Raw genomic sequence first — 20,686 nt, forward strand, 5'->3', positions numbered from 1 at the left:
ATTATTGAAGAACATTAAAAAGTATAATGAATATGTAATATGGTGCATATATTTAACAAAATGCTCCTCTCCAGAGTTAATTTTTCTAGCTGACTGACGAGTTTATGGTCACTGGATTTGTTTTTTCTGAGGTAAATGTGACATTACATGCACTGGTGTAGTGCAAGGTATTCGCAGGTATATGGCGTATACCCACTTCTTGTTCTGTCGGCATTGCGTATACCCACTTCTAAAATCCCCTCTGATGTGCGTCTGATGTGTGTTTAGTGTAGCCTATGTAATGAAAGTTGTGAAATAATTGCCTAATATTAACTCTAATTTGGTGCTGCAATGATTCGCCCATCAAGACGATACTGACCTCCTCATCTGAGCTGCTACGGCACACAAAAACCCGCTCGTCAATGTCATGTCAAAATGTTTGAGACCAATTAAAGCAAGCGGGATTTATGTTCACAAAAGCGCGAGCCGAGCGCGAATCCCAACGCGACGCTTCACGCTTCAGTTAACGATCATACAAGTTGCTAAACTAAACAGCTGTTTTTCGATCGAAGTTTTTAATGACAAACAGGAATAATCAGTTTTATCAAAGACAGTGGAAACTATAAGCTCAATTTAACAATACAAGCACCCTTTTAAATATATTGCCATTATTATAATAAATATAATGTTTAAATGTATTTGTATAACATTACCTCGAATGTGTTCGAATATTTCCCCAGTATCAGCACTGAGACTTTTCACTGTTTGTATCACTCCGCTTGTCTGTGTTTGTGCAACTTGCATCATTAAGCCAGAAGGTGGCGACAAGTGACTGTCTTTATAAGTGCGCAATTGAACCATTGATTAAATTAACAGATTAGTCCAAAACACTGATTAATTTAGGAAAGAAAAAGTAGCTGAAACTGATCTTTGATGCTCATACTAATTGCTCATAATGCCTCTGGACACAGAAGGATTGCATTGGCGTTTGTTTGAAATGTAACATCTATGCAAAATAATCCTTGAATCATTTCTTATTTAAGGCCATTTCCGTTTCGAATTAGGGCTGGGCGATTTAAATCGCGATATTGTTATGCGCATCTCGTCAGTAAAGCCGGTTCCTTGATTAGTAGTAAATCGCCATCACCTGCTTTCAGATGAAGCGGCATTTAGGGCTGAGGAAATAATTAAGTGATTAATTGAGTGATGATTGAGCATTATTGAAGACACCTGATGATAACAAGCAGAATCACTGAAGGAGCAAATCACAAATTGTAAGTTACCATTAAGGTGATGGGTGTTTGCTTTAGTTGGGCTCTAGACCATTATATGATTACTTTAATATTGACTGTTGTTCGTCTGCTGTTATTGATTTATAACGGTTAACTGAACAAAGTAAAATGTTATCTTATAGTGTTGGCTACGTTTTGACATAATCATGCTGTGATCTGAAAAAGGAAACATATTGAGATAGTTTGGCTTAACTTGTTAGCAGCAGTTTTGGGATTCTTCAGCCTATGATTATCAGTACTTTAATTATAATTCAAATTTAATAAACATTGTTCTGATCAAAAAGACATTCAGATAAATTAATTTAAAACACAGACATCAATAATCAGCCTGTGAATCTCAACAATGGTGACAATAATAAAGCATGTTGCAGTGGCTGCCACCAATCACAACTCATTAATGGCTCCCATCATGCATTGTGTTATGAATAAATTATGATCTGAATTGTCTATGTAATTTACTTTTCCTCATTGAATATTCTGCTCCTCACCATTGTTGAGATGCATAAACTGAATTTTGACATCTGTGTGTGCCTAAAATAATGATTTTTTTTAAACATCTTTTAAGAAATCCTTTAAATTACATCAAAATATTCTGGCCATTTATTCAAATTCACAGTTATGCTGTAACCAACAACATAAATCGAAGTCAGAAAGAAGAATTTTAAAGAGTTCAGTGATCAAGTTCAAATGATGATTGTCATAATATAGCCAGCACCATCAGATAACTTTTTATTCTTTGTTCAACTGGCAGTTTTAACTCAGCTGCAACAGCCAAACAAAATTTAAAGTTCACTTAAAAGGGTCAGAGCCCAACTAAAGCAACTACCCATCACAATAATGGTAACTTACAATTTGCGATTTTCTTCTTCAGTGATTCTACTTGTTAACATCAGGTGCCTTCAATAATGCTCAATCATCACTAAATTAATCACTTAGTTATCTCATTAACTTAAACACTCTTGAGTGTGGACTCACACACTCCCAGGAGTGTTAATTTAACACTGGATGTTTCGCTGTGTACAAAGAGCCGTAGTTAACTGACAAGCTGAGCCATATCGCATTAAATATCGCTGGCGATACGTCCGCGATATTGATGTGATTTGGCTCAGCTTGTCAGTTAACTACGGCTCTTTGTAGTAAATGCCGCTCCATCTGAAAGCAGGTGATGGTGATTTACTACTAATCTATGGAAGCAAATAAGAGACAGAACTATTTGAAATTTAACAGCCACTGAATACTTAGTTTTGAAATATTTTATATTAAAAAACATTTATCTGAATTTATTTGCTCTGAATTCACCCTTTTGAAATTATTTTACTTTGGAAACCATGTATCTGAATTTATTTGTTTCGAATTTACCTCTCAAAACCTCTGAATATTTTTCAATGCTCACAAATACAGATTAAAAAAAAAAATCAACTTACAGAATTTCAGATAAAATAGATTCAAGTTGATCAAATTTGATTGCTCAAATTCAGATCTCAAATTTCAAGTTAATATTTTTCAATGAAAACATCAGTCTAATTCGACTGCTCAAATTCAGATTAAAAAATTCAAGTTAAATATTCGCATGGTAACATCCGGGCTACCCAGGATAGGAAAAACAGTTGAGCGCCTATCAGAGCACGACGATCATGTGCGCAAGGTATACAGTAGGTGGCGGTAATACTCCCAAGGAGTGAACGGCCATGAAACGGGAAGAAGAAGTAGAAGAAGAGCACGACCAGCGACCATGAACACACGACGACCTCTCTGTCGTGATCCAAGAAGTCGATCGGCACGGAGGATGTTAAACCTGTAAAGATGACTTCCAGGCAAAACGAAGGCGCCCCGGTAAGTTTGCTGTTTATGTACAATCGGACTCGGGCTCGACAGAACAGAAGTATGTTGTTGCTAATTATGTTTGGAACACATAGCTATGGTTTGTGTGACTCGTCTCTCTATGTAGGTAACGTTAGCTGCTAAGTCAGCTAGGCAACGGTACATGTATTCGTATTGAACCCGGGCGTCACGGTTCGGTGCATGAATTTACACGGAGAATACACGGTATAAAAGTAAATAAAACTCGCGTGCAAATTAAATAATGTAGTGCGGAACTACTGTTAGATACGCGGGTTCTATAGGGACGCCCAAGCTGTAGCCCTGCCTTATCTCTGAAGCTCTGTGGCTATAATGAAAAGACTGCGATGTCAAGATTGCAATGCTGGAGTGTGTGTGTGTGTGTGTGTGTGTGAGAGAGAGGGAGAGGCGCGGGTGTGATCGTGCGTGCGTGCGTGCGTGTGTGTGAGAGGCGCGGGCGCGATCAAACGTGTGTGTGTGTGTACCGTTGCCTATAGCTGACTTACCTAACTGTTACATAGAGAGACGAGTCACACAAACCATAGCTGCTAGCTATGTGTTCCGAACATAATTAGTAACAACATACTTCTGTTCTGTCGAGCCCGAGTCCGATTGTACATAAACAGCAAACTTACCGGGGCGCCTTCGTTTTCCCTGGAAGTAATCTTTACAGGTTTAACATCCTCTGTGCCGATCGACTTCTTGGATCACGACAGAGAGGTCGTCATGTGTTTAGGGATGGGCGATATATCGCACGATATTGTTATGCGCATCTCCTCAGTAAAGCCGGTTCCTTGATTAGTAGTAAATCGCCTTCACCTGCTTTCAGATGGAGCGGCATTTACTACAAAGAGCCGTAGTTAACTGACAAGCTGAGCCATATCGCATTAATATCGCGGACTTATCGGCAGCTATAATTAATGCGATATGGCTCAGCTTGTCAGTTAACTACGGCTCTTTTTACACAGCAAAAACTCCTGTGTTAAATTAACACTCCTGGGAGTGTATATGAGTCCACACTCAAGAGTGTTGAAGTTAATGAGATAATTAAGTGATTAATTTAGTGATGATTGAACATTATTGAAGACACCTGATGTTAACAAGCAGAATCACTGAAGGAGAAAATCACAAATTGTAAGTTACCATTGTGGTGATGGGTGGTTGCTTTAGTTGGGCTCTAGACCATTATATGTTTACTTTAGATTTTGTTTTTTGTTGTATCTGCAATATAATTGCCAGTTGAACAAAGAAAAAGGTGATCTGATGATGTTATTTATAATATGACAATCATCATTTGAACTTGATCATTGAACTCAATACTATCCTTCTTTCTGACTTCGAATTACGTTGTTGGTTACAGAATAACTGTGAATCTGCATAAATGCCCAGAATTTTTTTGTACTATAAAAGATTTCTTAAAAGTTGTTTATAAAAAAAAAATCTTTCTTTTAGGCACGCACAGATATCAAGAATCAGTCTATGTATCTCAACAATGGTGACGAGCAGAATATTCAATTAGGAAAAGTAAATTATATAGACAATTCAGATCATAATTAATTCATACCGTAATGCATGATGGGAGCCATTAATGAGTTGTGATTGGTGGCAGCCACTGCAACATGCTTTATTATTGTCACCATTGTTGAGATTCACAGGCTGATTATTGATGTCTGTGTTTTAAATGAAGTAATCTGAACATCCATTGATCAGAACAATGTTTATTACATATTTTAAATTATAAGGACAGTACTGATAATCATAAGCTGGAGAATCACTAAACTGCTGCTAACAAGTTATACCAAATTATCTCAATAAGTTTCCTTTTTCAGATCACATCATGATTATGTCAAAACATGACCAACAGTATAAGATAACATTTTTCTTTGTTCATATAACTGTTATAAATCAATAACAGCAGACGAACAACAGCAAATATTAAAGTAAACATATAATGGTAAAGAGACCAACTAAAGCAAACACCCATCACCTTAATGGTAACTTACAATTTGTGATTTTCTCCTTCAGTGATTCTGCTTGTTAACATCAGGTATTTTCAATAATGCTCAATAGTCACTTAATTAATCACTTAATTATCTCATTAACTTTAACACTCTTGAGTGTGGACTCATATACACTCCCAGCCCTAGGAGTGTTAATTTAACACCGTTCCATCTGAAAGCAGGTGATGGCGATTTACTACTAATCAAGGGAACCGGCTTTACTGATGAGATGCGCATAACAATATCGTGCGATATATCGCTCATCCCTACATGTGTTCATGGCATGACTGGTGCTGTGTTCACTTCGTGAAGTGGACGAGGGAAGTTTATATGGACCAGATATGGACAGACCCTCGTTCCCTCGATTTTGACCGAGGGAGCGAGTCTACTTCATATGTACACTTCAGGCACCTATGTCCCACAATCACGTCACCACGGATCTCGTCTAATCACCACCACAACAGACAACTCTTATGATATCTTAATTATATATTTTATTTATTTAATACAACCCACACACATATAAACATTTGGATGCTGCATTAAACAAATTCTTAAAGGAAACATTTTATAAATAATAAATCAACACCATAGCTGATTCCAAGTGATCAAGGGCTTAGGACGTTCCAATTCAGCCCATTGCAGTTTCTGCCAGTAGTGGGCACTTGTGCAACGTAAGCAATGACGTACATCCGAGTGAACGAGACGGAGGGAAGTTAGCGAGTGAAGGGCATGACAATTTGACTGGAACTAGAGCCCGTCTACGGATATTATGATATTATATTCCTATTAGACATTCTCTGCTGGAACGCAGCATGGTTCATGGTCGCTGGTCGTGCTCTTCTTCTTCTTCTTCTTCTTCTTCTTTCCGCTTCATGGCCGTTCACTCGGAGTATTACCGCCACCTACTGTATACCTTGCGCACATGATCGTCGTGCTCTGATAGGCGCTCAACTGTTTTTCCTATCCTGGGTAGCCCGGATGTTACCATGCGAATATTTAACTTGAATTTTTTAATCTGAATTTGAGCAGTCGAATTAGACTGATGTTTTCTTTGAAAAATATTAACTTGAAATTTGAGATCTGAATTTGAGCAATCAAATTTGATCAACTTGAATCTATTTTATCTGAAATTCTGTAAGTTGATTTTTTTTTTTAATCTGTGTTTGTGAGCATTGAAAAATATTCAGAGGTTTTGAGAGGTAAATTCGAAACAAATAAATTCAGATACATGGTTTCCAAAGTAAAATAGTTTCAAAGGGGTGAATTCAGAGCAAATAAATTCAGATAAATGTTTTTCAATATAAAATATTTCAAAACTAAGTATTCAGTGGCTGTTAAATTTGAAATAGTTCTGTCTCTTATTTGCTTCCATACTAATCAAGGAACCGGCTTTACTGATGAGATGCGCATAACAATATCGCGATTTAAATCGCCCAGCCCTATTTCGAATATGTGATTGTGTATTGTCAACAATAAGCATAAACATTCTGCATTTCCATTTTGTAGCGTGGATCGTTCATTGCGACATTTAAACTGATTCTCATGTTTAAAAGTATCTGATAAAAAACTTCATGCTACTGCCCTCTGACATGCTTTTAAAGCTACTGTTTAAACACCTTAAAATGCACGTCAAGATCAGGAAAATCTATATTTTCTCGAGGGGGTAATAATCCCCCAACCCGCCTAGCAAGATCATTTTTGGGACCTAGGTATTTATAAAACCCTGCGTACGGCCCTGCACCCAGTAAAGACAGCGATGCAGTGATCCCTTCAACAGTTGTCCAATTTTCATGTGTGGATGGACTGAGGAATAGTCACTCAAAATTCATAATTATTTAGTATTAATAAATAATTAAAAGCCAGTATTAATTGCAAAAACTGCACCTTTTCTGTGGTTAATATTAATTTCATAATGATCCTTTCTCCGTGAAGTCAAGCAGCAAAAGTTAAATGATAATGTGCAAATACTATACTGGCCCATTTTGGGGTGAACTAATATACAAGACTTGTCTTACATGTCACTGTTTATAACACAGAGCGTTCATCCTTTGCTGGGACGCTTAAAAAAATTAAGAGTATACCCACTTCTCCAGGCACCACTACATCACTGGTTACATGACATTGTTTACTAACGTTTTTCCACGGTCGAAACACTGATTGAGCGATTCCATGTGACATGATACGGACTTCGATAAGTTGTACTCTATATTTTAACATACTTTCAGATGCTCATTCATGTTTATTTCGCGCTGTAACTGGTATTATTAAGGCGGAAGAGAAGGTCATGTGCTGCTTCTCTAGAGCTGAGCTGCGCCAGAGCGATCTAACGCCACAGTGCACTGTTAGCCCTTGCTGTAAAAAAAGACGTAATTCAGACAGTATCATACCATTTTCCATTAAAACAGTAATATACCGTAGAAAACAAAAGTAGTCTACAGGAATATACTGTGAATTAACAGTGCTCAAAATCGACACTCAGAGGCTGTTTTCCCAATCACACCCTATACCCTCATTCACTATTCCCTACATTAGTTCACTAATATAGTCCCCTTGACAGAGTGAATGAAAAGAAGAGAGTGAATTGAGACACTGATGAACACCTGATAAGCAGAATCACTGAAGGACAGAGAATCAAGAACAGAAAAAAGAGAAACACAAAAACTACAATTGACTTCCAGCAACACTGAGTGTGAAACCAGTTTAACATTATTTCTTTCATACATGTACAAAAGTTCTTGTTGAGAATTAACAGAGATTTAGTTAATAAAGTTTGTTTTCACCATGATGGAGATCAGTATTTGCTTTAGTTGGTCACTTGTCCCTTGACTACTTACCATTCATCTCTCTCTGGCTGCTGTAACAGTGAGTTTATAAAACACATTTGTTATGGCAAGAAACAGTCAAGAGGAAGATGATCAGGTGTTTTTTGGAGTTTGTGATGTCATAATTATCCTGGACATGTTTGATCTCTGATCTTCTCTGTGTATTCTTGAAATTAAAAGGTATTTCATATTTAGCATATATCTGTGAATCTACAACATGAATTCAATATTAGTGTAATTAGGTCGTCTGAACAATATCATAATTTTATAGTGCATTAAAACATTTTGAACTCCTTATCCTGGACACACACAGACATCAACAATCAGCACATGAATCTCAACAATGGTGACAATCAAAAGTTTCATGTTGCGATGCATGCTGGATTCCAGGATAATATAAAACTCCCATCATGCACTGCTGCATGAATAAAAAAAATATTGCCACCACTGATGAGATTAATGTGCTAAATTGTGATATCTCTGTGTTTCTATAGGATTGTTCAGCTCTGTTTTTTTAATGTGCTTAATGTGTTAAAAAAAGGCTCATTGTAATTTATTGCTGTGGTTTCACAGTGGTGCTAATGAAACACTTTTAATTGAGAATTAAACTCAGAATGAGTGAAAATGAATTCCTTAGTGAATGAACTGGCAATATGACAATTTTGTCATATTAATCATTGTAACTGCAATCATCCATAAACTGTGTGTGTGCACAAGTGTGACTTGCACAAAAACAGATCAAGCAGCAAAAAAAAAAAAAAAAAATGTTTTAGCATCAGCATTCCAACTAAAGCAAACACTGATCACTATAATGGTAACTTCAAACCAAACATTTTCAATAAAACATAACCTCTGTAGATGAATGACAGAAATAAGGTCATACTGGTTAATAATATGTGTAATAATGTGTAATGGCTGGAAGTCAGTTGTAGGTCTTGTGTTGCTCTATTTTCTGTTCTAACAGCAGGTGTTCATCACTAATGCTCAACAATCACTTACATATTCCCTTAATTATCTCACTGCAACACTGCGTCAGTGTTACTTTTACTCTTTGTAGTGTGGATTTTCCTGTGGGGTTGAAAGGGTTAACAGTGTAAGATAAAAAGACACACCCACAAAATGTATTTTAACAGTAATAAACTGTAAGTTATAAAACAGGTATATACTGGCAACACTGTTGCCAGTAGTTTACTGTAAAATCTAGTTTTGTGGGTCACCATTGTGCAGAAGAGTAGAGCCTGTGCTTCAGTCCAGGAGAAGATCTACACACATTGATGATTTGCTGCATGTTGCTATATTTAACAGGTGGTGGCTGTGTAGTTGCTGGTTCAATGGAAATCTCAAAGTTTTGTTGTGGTTTCAAATGAAATAAGTTCACAGTAATACTTTGCTCACGTTTTTAATGCATTATCAATTTAATTAATACATTTAAATGACACTTGGTCAATTTAAGGCAGTTGGTTTCTGCAAGTGAAATTAGTTAATGAGAGTTTTAGTGCATTTTTACAGTAACATACTGTAGATTACAGTAAAGAACTGTACAATTAACAGTAAATTACTGGCAACAGTGTTGCCAGTATTTTACTGTAAAAAAAAACCTGGTAAGGTCTAACAGTGTGCCAAAAATTATGTTTTTGAATTTCGTAAGAAAATGTATGTAATTTTAAATCTGAGACTTTGTTTCATATCAATAATAACAAAGCACAAAGATTATTGCGATTTATTGGATGGGATGCGCGCAAAAATGTTCCATCCATTCATCGTCTGAAAACAGGATGACTAATCGATTCTTGGGATTTAAGAATCAATATGGTTTCGTAAAAATGGGACTCGATTAAAATCGAGAAATCGATATTTTTTTACCCAGCCCTAGTTTTTAGTACAATACAAATATACTTTAATGCATTTTTAATACATTTCACAGTACGTCTTTCTCAACTGGGAGAAGTTACGTCCCGTTGACGTTGAGCACCACTCGGCTCCGCTGCGAAAACTTGGGGAGTGTCTCTGATCGCTTCCTTTATAACCACAACACAGGGTTCACGATGCAAATCTCACTCGACAATGTCCATTGGTAGCCTGGCTAACGTCAGACCAAGTCTCATTTGAGACTTGGTCTGGGAACCCCGTGTTCATTTTCTCGTATTTGAGGCGTGGTTTACGAATGCTCAGAGCCGTTTATTGGGCGCTATGAATGTCTATCAAATGCGCCTGTATGTAGCTCATAGCCAATCGATTCAATTATACCAGATGACGTATGTAGAGTGACAGAAATTCGACGAGGAAAAAGACGATGGGTCAAAGATTTATTTGTACACGATGGCGTTTAGCGAATATTACCGTTTGTGCAAGATAAACATGAGGGTAGAAGGTAACGTTGAGTCTGATGCCATGTTGGATCCATAGATATAAACAAACTGCTTCGGTGTCGTCATCGTCTTTCTGCTCCCTCCCCGTTCTGTGATTGGTTCCATTTTTCAGGGGAAAATTTGGTCCATGGTGTCCAGACTGCCTAGCAGCGTGAATAAAATCGCGCTGCGAGCAAGGCAGTATGGGGAAACCCAGGCTAGTCCATTGGAGCGGTTCTGTTAAATTTCGATGATGATATGTTCTCAGGCGCGATTCTAATTCGTCAGTCATGCAACGTCTCGGTTCCCTCCTTCAGGGAACGGGGGTTACATCAGTAACCTAGAAGCTAAATACAGTATAAATATATTTATACGTAACTCATAGTGATGACTGAATGTGAACGTCTAGGTTACTAATGTAACCCCCGTTCCCTGAAGGAGGGAAGGGAGAAGTTACGTCCCTTTGCCACAATCCCTGTGTTCACCGCTGAGTAACCGAGCACCACTACAGGGGGTGGAACTGAGACAGGAGGAAAGGAAACGAGGATACACAAATAAGAAATGAGAAGCGCTCTATTTGTATATTGGAATATTCTTGATCACTGGAGCGTCACTTCAAAGCATCAACAGCTGTGATCAAGGGATCTGCCCTTATGTTGTTAAAGTTTGGTTATTTAAGAAATTCATAAATAATAAAGATAAAGCAAGATGTCCTGTTGATAAATGTTTGATATATAATTGATATTAACTGCAAAGGTAAAGCATAAATAAAATGATTGTGATGTGAAGGGAATGGAGAGAATTGAGATGTCCTTCAAGTGTCACAGTGTCTGGGTTGTGTATTCCTGGTGTCCACTAGAGGTCCTCTTCCCCACGGTGTCATCCACATTCATGAACTGCATTCCCCACAATTCCTGTCTGTCACTGAGTGTTCATTGTGTTCAGCTGTTCCATGTCATCATTGTTCCCAGCTGTTCCCTGTTTCATTGTTAGTTCTGTGTGTGTATATATACCCTGGTTGTTTCAGTGTTTGTCACGGAGTCCTTGCTTAATGTCCACCACTTCCGAAGTCTGTTACCTGTGTATACCTTTTATGTTTTGGATTGCCTTTTTGGATTTGACCTTTGCCTGGAACTTGTTGTGAGTACGGATTTTCCCTTAAATAAAACACTGCAATTGGATCCCCTGTTTCCCGTGTGTGGTATCGTGACAGAAGGACTCCGTCACAACAAGGATCCAGCAGTATGTTTTCGGGTTTCTCTTCCCCGGCCACCGAGCGGGAGAGGAGAGACTTGTTTAGGGGAACCCGCCTGGTAGTTTTCCGTGGGACCCGTGGAGGTCGTGGAGGACTGGTGGGTCGAGGGGGAGTCCAGCACCGCTCTCCACCATGGCCCCCCTTCGACTCTGGGATGGTGGAGGATCAAGTGGTGCCACCGTCTCGCCGTCGCGGACGGAGAGGGGACAAGATGGCCGCCGCCGAGCCTGTGTCTTCGGACAAGGTGGCCGCCGTCGAGCCTGTGTCTGTTCCTGAGCCGGAGCCAGTGTCTGTTCCTGAGCCGGAGCCAGTGTCTGTTCCTGAGCCGGAGCCAGTGTCTGTTCCTGAGCCGGAGCCAGTGTCTGTTCCTGAGCCGGAGCCAGTGTCTGTTCCTGAGCCGGAGCCAGTGTCTGTTCCTGAGCCGGAGCCTGTGTCTGTTCCTGAGCCGGAGCCAGTGTCTGTTCCTGAGCCGGAGCCAGTGTCTGTTCCTGAGCCGGAGCCAGTGTCTGTTCCTGAGCCGGAGCCAGTGTCTGTTCCTGAGCCGGAGCCAGTGTCTGTTCCTGAGCCGGAGCCAGTGTCTGTTCCTGAGCCGGAGCCAGTGTCTGTTCCTGAGCCGGAGCCAGTGTCTGTTCCTGAGCCGGAGCCTGTGTCTGTGTCTGTGTCTGTGTCTGTTCCTGAACCTGAGCCAGTGGTGCCAGTTCCCGAGCCGGTGGTGCCTGTTCCTGAGCCCGAGCCAGTGTCTGTGTCTGTGTCTGTGTTTGTGTCTGTGTTTGTGTCTGTGTCTGTGTCTGTGTTTGTGTCTGTGTCTGTTCCTGAACCTGAGCCAGTGGTGCCAGTTCCCGAGCCGGTGGTGCCAGTTCCACTGCCCGAGCCGGTGGTGCCTGTTCCTGAGCCCGAGCCGGTGGTGTCTGTTCCAGTGCCCGAGCCGGTGGTGCCAGTTCCAGTGCCCGAGCCGGTGGTGCCTGTTCCTGAGCCCGAGCCGGTGGTGCCTGTTTCTGAGCCCGAGCCGGTGGTGTCTGTTCCAGTGCCCGAGCCGGTGGTGTCTGTTCCAGTGCCCGAGCCGGTGGTGTCTGTTCCAGTGCCCGAGCCGGTGGTGTCAGTTCCAGTGCCCGAGCCGGTGGTGTCTGTTCCAGTGCCCGAGCCGGTGGTGTCTGTTCCAGTTCCTGCGCCGTGGCCGCCCGAGGGGTCTTCACCGCCCTGGCCGCCCGAGGGGTCTTCACCGCCCTGGCCGCCCGAGGGGTCTTCACCGCCCTGGCCGCCCGAGGGGTCTTCACCGCCGTGGCCGCCCGAGGGGTCTTCACCGCCGTGGCCGCCCGAGGGGTCTTCTCCGCCCTGGCCGCCCGATGGACTGTTGTCTCCGCCCTGGCCGCCCGAGGGAAAGTCTCCGCCCTGGCCGCCCGATGGACTGTTGTCTCCGCCCTGGCCGCCCGATGGACTGTTGTCTCCGCTCTGGCCGCCCGAGGGAAAGTCTCCGCCCAGGCCGCCCGATGGGTCGTCTTCGCCATGGCCGTCCGAGGGGCCTTCTGCTTTGCCCTGGCCCTCGGCTAAGTCATCACCTTCTGTTTCTGTTCCCCTTCATGGACCTGGCCCCCCATCCCTCCCCCTGGTCCTCCACCAGTCCACCTCCCTCCTGGACTTTTTGTTTTGTTTTGTAGTGTGTTCTTGGAGCGTCTGGTAGCCGCTCCATAGAGGGGGGGTCATGTCACAGTGTCTGGGTTGTGTATTCCTGGTGTCCACTAGAGGTCCTCTTCCCCACGGTGTCATCCACATTCATGAACTGCATTCCCCACAATTCCTGTCTGTCACTGAGTGTTCATTGTGTTCAGCTGTTCCATGTCATCATTGTTCCCAGCTGTTCCCTGTTTCATTGTTAGTTCTGTGTGTGTATATATACCCTGGTTGTTTCAGTGTTTGTCACGGAGTCCTTGCTTAATGTCCACCACTTCCGAAGTCTGTTACCTGTGTATACCTTTTATGTTTTGGATTGCCTTTTTGGATTTGACCTTTGCCTAGAACTTGTTGTGAGTACGGATTTTCCCTTAAATAAAACACTGCAATTGGATCCCCTGTTTCCCGTGTGTGGTATCGTGACATCAAGATGCTGAGTTTGATCAGTTTCCGGGTCACAGGCTGGAGGACGGAGGAGCGAGGAAAAGAAGTATCAAAATTGTAGTTGTATATAAAAAATCTCTAAACAAATGTAACATGTATTTTTTTCCTCTCAGTTTTTGCAGTTGCACTATATACATTCATTGTAAATTAGGAAAAGTAAAAAAAAATCTTCAAACTTAATCAGATCCAGAACTTGGTAAAACATTTGTCTGTATTTCAAATGTTTCAAGCCTCTCAAATTCTAGTCTTAATAGTTTTTCCTTGTTAACTTTTTTGCTTAAACTTTTTCTTTAACTTTGAGCATTAAACAGTGAAAAATTAAACTGGGATGTTTGCTGAAATTGTCCAATAATAACCAACTGCAGTCTTTCCTAGAACATTTTCCACCAGCCGTCTCTGATAAATACTTTTACCTGACATCTGTAGATCCTCCAGTGAAACCTGTGATCTCCATCAGTCCATCTGGTGTAATAGTGGAGGGAGATTCAGTGACTCTGTGATTTATAAGTCTCAACTAAGTGTGATGTCAAATTTTATTTGTTAATGTTTTGTTTGTTTGTTTGTTTGTTTGTTTGTTTGTTTGTTTGTTTCAGATCCTCCCAGGAGCGTCTCAGTGTCCATCAGTCCATCTGGTGTAATAGTGGAGGGAGATTCAGTGACTCTGAACTGCACCAGTGACTCAAACCCTCCTGCAGAAATCAGCTGGATTAAAGGAAAAAATAATATTTTGCAATCTGGTGAAACCTACAGCATCACTAATATTAAGTCTGAGGCCAGCGGAGACTATCATTGCTCTGCTAGAAATAATCATGGATCTCAGACTTCTGCTGCTGTAAATGTGAATGTCATGTGTAAGTCTGCCTTTATTTTTAGTAGTTCTGGAAGATTATTTGTGCAATGATTTGTCTCACTGCATGTCATTTTACACTTTTTGTCTTTACAGATCCTCCCAGGAATGTCTCAGTGTCCATCAGTCCATCTGGTGTAATAGTGGAGGGAGATTCAGTGACTCTGAACTGCATCAGTGACTCAAACCCTCCTGCAGAAATCAGCTGGATTAAAGGAGGAACGATTGTAGGATCTGGAAGAATCTACAGCATCTCAAAGATCAGCTCTGATGACAGTGGAGAATACAAGTGCATCAATAAACATGGAGAGAAATACTCTGATGCTGTAACTTTAAATGTCATGCGTGAGTTTTATGAATCATATTTTCATTTTGCATACCTTCTATTTGACACAGATCCTCCAATAAATCCTGTGATTGCATCAGTTCATCTGGGGAAATAATGGAAGGTGATTCATGATGTCAAATGTAATATCGTAGTTGTCGGGCGGAATCCGCGTATCTCCAAAACAATTATTTTTCTGGAAATTAAAAAAACTGCATATTTTTTTAGTTATTAAACATTGTATTGTTAAAGTTGGTATTATACCTTATATTGCTATACTTTTGTATACCAACATTAACACAACATTTCCCCAAAATCATGTTTAATCGGAGATACGAGATTTATGACTTGGGAGCAGGGAGATACGAGATTACGCTGTCATTGATAAGAATGGTACGGACACAGACGTCGCTGCTGCCAGTGTTCATCAAAGTCTGCGGTCACGTTGAGCCTTTTGACAAGAGATAAGGCTTTAAAGGGGAAATGAAGCAGTCAATCAAGTTTACACGATTTACAAAATGGATTTCCACTATAATCATCAATTATATAAGAAACATGACAAATGTAAACATATAAAAGAAAAAACGTTGTATCTTTCACGGCCAGGGCGCCGCCATTGTGCAGTATTCTAACCGGTGACGTCACAGGGTTGGTTGGCTTTAAAGGCTCTGGGCTGAGTTCAGTAAAACGCAGTGAATGACATAAATCTTAACATTGAACTACGCATAAAAAGCGTTCATCTGCTATCATATTATCATGTCAAACCTCTCATATCACACTGGCTCGTTAACAAGATGCATGTGCTGGTCAAACCAGCGAACAACTAACGTTAGGTACAGTCATTGTTAGCTAACAGCTGTAAGCATGAACTAGCTAAATAACGCTATCTTAGTGTTTAGCTAGTGAAGTTTATTAGTACCAGACAAAAAGACGACGTCTAACGTTATGTTAACAAACTGCACATGCACACTGTAAATGTTTGTGAAATAATTTTTTATTCAATATAATGTTTTACATTTTACAGACATGTTACAAACTATTTACAGGCTATTTGCTAACGTTATAGCTTGTGTGTGTGTGTGTGTGTGTGTGTGTGTGTGTGTGTTTGTGGACTACTCTTCAATCCTTGGCTCACTAGGGTTGCCACCCGTCCCAGTTTTCCAGGGATTGTTCTCTTTTTTTGAGCGACAGTCCCGGAAAATTAATATTCTTTCCCGGGACACGAATTGTTACACGGACACGGTTTTTTGTTAAAATGTACTTCTAAAGTAGAATTTCCTGGTTTCAAACCGTTTCCTTCTACTGTTACTGCAGAGCTGCCACGCGCAATTAACCCTTCTCACACACAGAAAAATCGCGAACGGAGACTGACAGACTAGACAGAGCAGGTTACTTATGATATAAAAAAAATCTCAGCTCTCAGATTCTGTCAATTTTATTACGAAATTCAAACAATAAACACCGTTTTGGCGCTTGTAAATGTGACGTGAAAGATCCCTAGCGGCACGTGAACTGATCACCTCTAGCTAATAGTAAATAAACACGAATGAACATTGTTAAAATAAAACGTACAACTTACCGAAATGTATATTCATCATACATACAATCGATCAATCAGTGTTTTTCAACCGCGGAAAGGGTCAATAAAACAGCTGGAGAACAATTGTCACATAACATTTACCTCAGGAAAGTCATTTGATGACCATAATAGGCTATAGCACGTTAGTTAGCTAGAAAAAAAGAGCTATAGAGAGTATTTTGCTAAACATAGGCTACTATATTACATATTTATTATATTTACTTATCATTAAATAAAGTTGTTATTATAATAAAAAAATGCATTATATTTAATTTGTTAAATAAAGTTATTTTTAACCTTAAATAATTTTACCAGCTAAGGCTCTCTGTATGTTTACAGCATTAGGTGAGATTTTTTTCTTGAGAAAAATGAATGCCTATCTTCTAATATTTATCCAAATCAGTCAATTAAATCAAATCACAAGAATTGAACTAAATTGAAATCCTGAAATTTGTTTCAAGCAATAATAAAAAATGTATCTTACGAGAATTTGTACCATATAAACATTGTAACATGTTGTCAATAAACCTAATACAATTCAGTTTAGTTACTAAAATGTTTTGACAATCACAATACCCCCCCCCCCCAACAAAAAAAAAACAAAAAAACTGAGTGTCCCGGTTTTTCACAAATCAAAGGTGGCAACCATATGTTCCCTTTCAGTCGCTCACGTTCGACGTAACGTCGACGTGACGACGTAATTGGGATCACTTCAGGGAGCCCTATCAACTTCGAGTGTCTAGAGAACGAGCCAATGAAAGTTGGCGTGCGTGAATCGCGTCACGCGCCCCCCCCCGCCGCGCGGGTATAAACAGGAAGCGGGCGCACGCACACATTGTCTTTCACTTCGGAGCCGAGCTTTCGTGAGACTTCTGTCTACAAGAGATTCAGCCCTTGAAGACTCAAAAGGAGATCTACTCTCTGCCTGCAGTGTTGGTGTGACGGCGCGATCAGCGGTGGCCGCGAGCATTGCAGCTCACAAACTGCTGTTTTCACAGCACTATTGTTCTGTGTTTGTGTGTGTGTGTGTGTCGGTTCGGTGGCCGTTTCCTTGTGTGTTAATCACACCGCGGCTACCCCTGGGTGCCTCAGCACTGAGAGAGTATTTCTTTTTTTTTTCAACCTTTTTTTGTTTTTACTAAAAGAGCAACACAAGTGTGACCCTGCGTCTTTTTCAAGATGTCATTCCGCTTGTGCGTTTCTGGATGCCGTCGTTCCCTGGCGCCAGCAGATGGCCACAGCAGTTGCCTCTCGTGTTTGGGCATTCAACACGCTGAGGCAGCTTTTGTGGATAGTTCATGTTCTCATTGCGGGAATATGACTATCGCAGCGCTTAGATCGAGACTCGCTTACCTCAAGGGAGGTGCAGTCCCCTCGCCTATGCCCCGATCTAGTGTCTATTCTGCCCCGCAGAATAGACCTACTTCAGTGCATGACCAGGGTGATCTGAGGATTACCGTGAGGGCTTCCCCGTCGAGTCATCCTCCGCGGGCCCCTCACGCCTCACAAGCGCTGTCGCCATTGGGGCTCCTTAGTGAACGTCTTGGTCCTTCTCCGGAACGGCCAACCGTTTCCTTTGGGGCTCCAGCTGACGATCAGATGTCGATCGCAGCATCGGAGGGGGAGCTGTCCTCTGGAAATGACGACTCGGCTGCGTTGCCCCCCTCGGGGTGTGTAGCGTTGTCCGAGCCGGATCCAGAATGGACTGCTATGCTTTCCCGGGCCGCCGAGAAGGTCGGGCTTGCGTGGAATCCTCCACCACATCCCGAACCTTCTTGGTTGGACGATTGGTTTCTCGGGGCGGGCCGTGCTGGTTCTCAGTGCGCCGCCCCGGTACCTTTCTTTCCGGAAGTGCATGAGGAGCTTTCTAGGACGTGGAAGGCACCGTATAGTGCCCGAAGCCGTTCTAGTGGCTCCTCACCCCTCACCACCCTCGACGGCGGGGCAGCTAAGGGGTATGTGGATATCCCCCCAGTGGAGTGGGCCGTCGCGATGCAGCTGTGTCTGGCGTCCGCTTCCTCTTGGCGGGGTAATCCACGCCTCCCGTCCAAGGCCTGTAAGTTTTCGTACGGTCTAACGGCGAAGGCTTACAAGGCCTGTGGACAGGCTGCTTCCGCCCTCCATGCCATGGCGCTCTTGCAGGTCCACCAGGCCCAGGCGCTCATGGACATGAACGAGGGTGGTTCTGACCCAGAGCTCCTCCGGGAGCTCCGTGTGGCAACCGACCTCGCCCTCCGGGCGACGAAGGAAACCGCACGTTCGGTTGGTCAGGCGATGTCCACTCTGGTGGTCCAGGAACGCCACCTTTGGCTCAACCTGGCGGATATGAGGGACACTGATAAATATCGGTTCCTGGATGCCCCTCTTTCCCAGGTTGGGTTGTTCGGCGACGCGGTCGAGAGCTTTGCCCAACAGTTCTCGGCTGCACAGAAGCAGACGGAGGCCATCCGGCACATCCTGCCCCGTCGGACCCCTGCTGCTCCCACCCGTCCGCCGGCCACAGACCCTCCGTCTACTCATCGCCGTGGTCGGCCTTCTGCGGCGTCCTCCGCTCCCGCTAAGCTCCAGCAGCAGCAGCCATCATCCAGGCCTCAGCGTGGAGCAAGCCGCAGGAAGCCGACCCCGCCCGTCCAGGCCGCTGCCAAACCAGGAGGCAAGCGACGGTGCAAACGACCCTGAGACGGGCGGCCCAGAGGTGGATCAAGTTGCTCTTCAGGAGATGGCGAAGGCGCCACTCCTTCCCCCGGTGGAGGGCCGGGCGGAGAATCTTTTGTTTCCTTTTCTTTTTGTTCCGCCACTGACCCACGGGTCAGTGGTACCCACATTTTCAAAAAAAGAGCAATTTCTGAAACCTCTGGGCCCCAAGAGGGCGCGCTTGGCAGTCGACGACGCCGCCATGCCTTGTCACTCCCGAGCCCCTCTTCCATCGCCAGCGAGCAGCAGTGGCTGTGTTCCGGACGTGCTGTCGCCTCCTCACACTCACTCTGCCCTTCGTCTGAAGCAGGTATGTGCTGCACCACACACTCAGACCCCACTTCGGGCCGCTGTGCCGTCCGAGTCGGGTCCCTGCATTCCGCCGCGCTGCCCCACCCCGGGTACGTCTGTGGTGCCGTTAGTCCCGCTTGCTCGGTCTCTGGGAGCCTGGTTAACGCTTCCCAGCCCGTCTCGCTGGCTCATCCGTACCATCAGACTCGGCTATGCGATTCAGTTCGCCCGGCGCCCCCCTGCTTTCAGGGGCATCCTGTTCACCCGTGTTCTGGCGGACAATGCCCCGGTGCTCAGGGCGGAGATCGCAGTCCTACTGGCGAAGGACGCGATCGAGCCGGTCCCTCCAGCCGATATGAAGACCGGCTTCTACAGCCCGTACTTCATTGTACCCAAGAAAGGTGGTGGGTTACGACCAATCTTGGACCTGCGCGTCCTGAACCGGTCCCTTCACAGGCTACCGTTCAAGATGCTTACGCAGAAACGCATTTTCAAATGCATCCGTCCCCAAGATTGGTTTGCAGCGATCGACCTGAAGGACGCGTACTTTCATGTCTCGATTCTCCCTCGACACAGACCGTTTCTCCGCTTTGCGTTCGAGGGACGGGCATATCAGTACAAGGTCTTACCCTTCGGGCTGGCCCTGTCGCCCCGCGTCTTCACGAAAGTCGCGGAGGCGGCCATTGCTCCCATGTGCGAGCGTGGTGTTCGCATCCTCAACTACCTCGACGACTGGCTTATTCTGGCCCAGTCGAGAGAGCAGTTGTGCGAACACAGGGACATGGTGCTCAGTCACCTCAGCCACCTAGGGCTTCGGGTCAACTGGGAAAAGAGCAAACTCACCCCCGGGCAGAGGATCTCTTTTCTCGGTATGGAGTTGGACTCGATCAGCATGACAGCGCGCCTCACCGAGGCCCGTGTCCAGTCAGTGTTAAACTGCGTGAGCACGCTCAAACGCAGAACAGCGGCACCACTGAAACTGTTTCAGAGGCTCCTGGGGCATATGGCATCTGCAGCCGCGGTTACGCCGCTCGGATTGCTTCATATGAGGCCGCTCCAACACTGGCTCCACGATCGAGTCCCGAGATGGGCGTGGCAGAGCGGCTCGTGCCGGGTCCAAGTGACTCCGCACTGTCGCCAAACTCTCAGCTTGTGGTCGGACCCTTCGTTCCTGCGGGCAGGTGTTCCCCTGGAACAAGTGTCCAGGCACTCTGTGGTCTCCACGGATGCCTCTACCACCGGCTGGGGGGCCACGTACAACGGGCATGCAGCTTCAGGTCTGTGGACGGGGCCTCAACTG

At 43.5% G+C, this 20,686-nt stretch overlaps 1 protein-coding gene across 1 annotated transcript in view; it reads left to right on the forward strand.

The window, feature by feature from the left end:
- LOC308687944 (B-cell receptor CD22-like) overlaps positions 1–14,940 on the forward strand; it is a gene marked incomplete at its 3' end in the record, with an annotated part of 80,385 nt that extends 65,445 nt beyond the window's left edge. The window contains exons 8-9 of the mRNA XM_081360762.1: positions 14,244–14,501; positions 14,594–14,940. Of these exons, the coding sequence (XP_081216888.1) occupies positions 14,244–14,501; positions 14,594–14,940 (605 nt within the window). The remainder of the gene's footprint in view (positions 1–14,243; positions 14,502–14,593) is intronic.
- Between the last annotated feature and the right edge of the window lie 5,746 nt (positions 14,941–20,686).

Source organism: Scardinius erythrophthalmus, assembly GCF_964197995.2.
Source record: "Scardinius erythrophthalmus genome assembly, chromosome: 3".
NCBI classification, from domain to species: Eukaryota; Metazoa; Chordata; class Actinopteri; order Cypriniformes; family Leuciscidae; genus Scardinius; species Scardinius erythrophthalmus.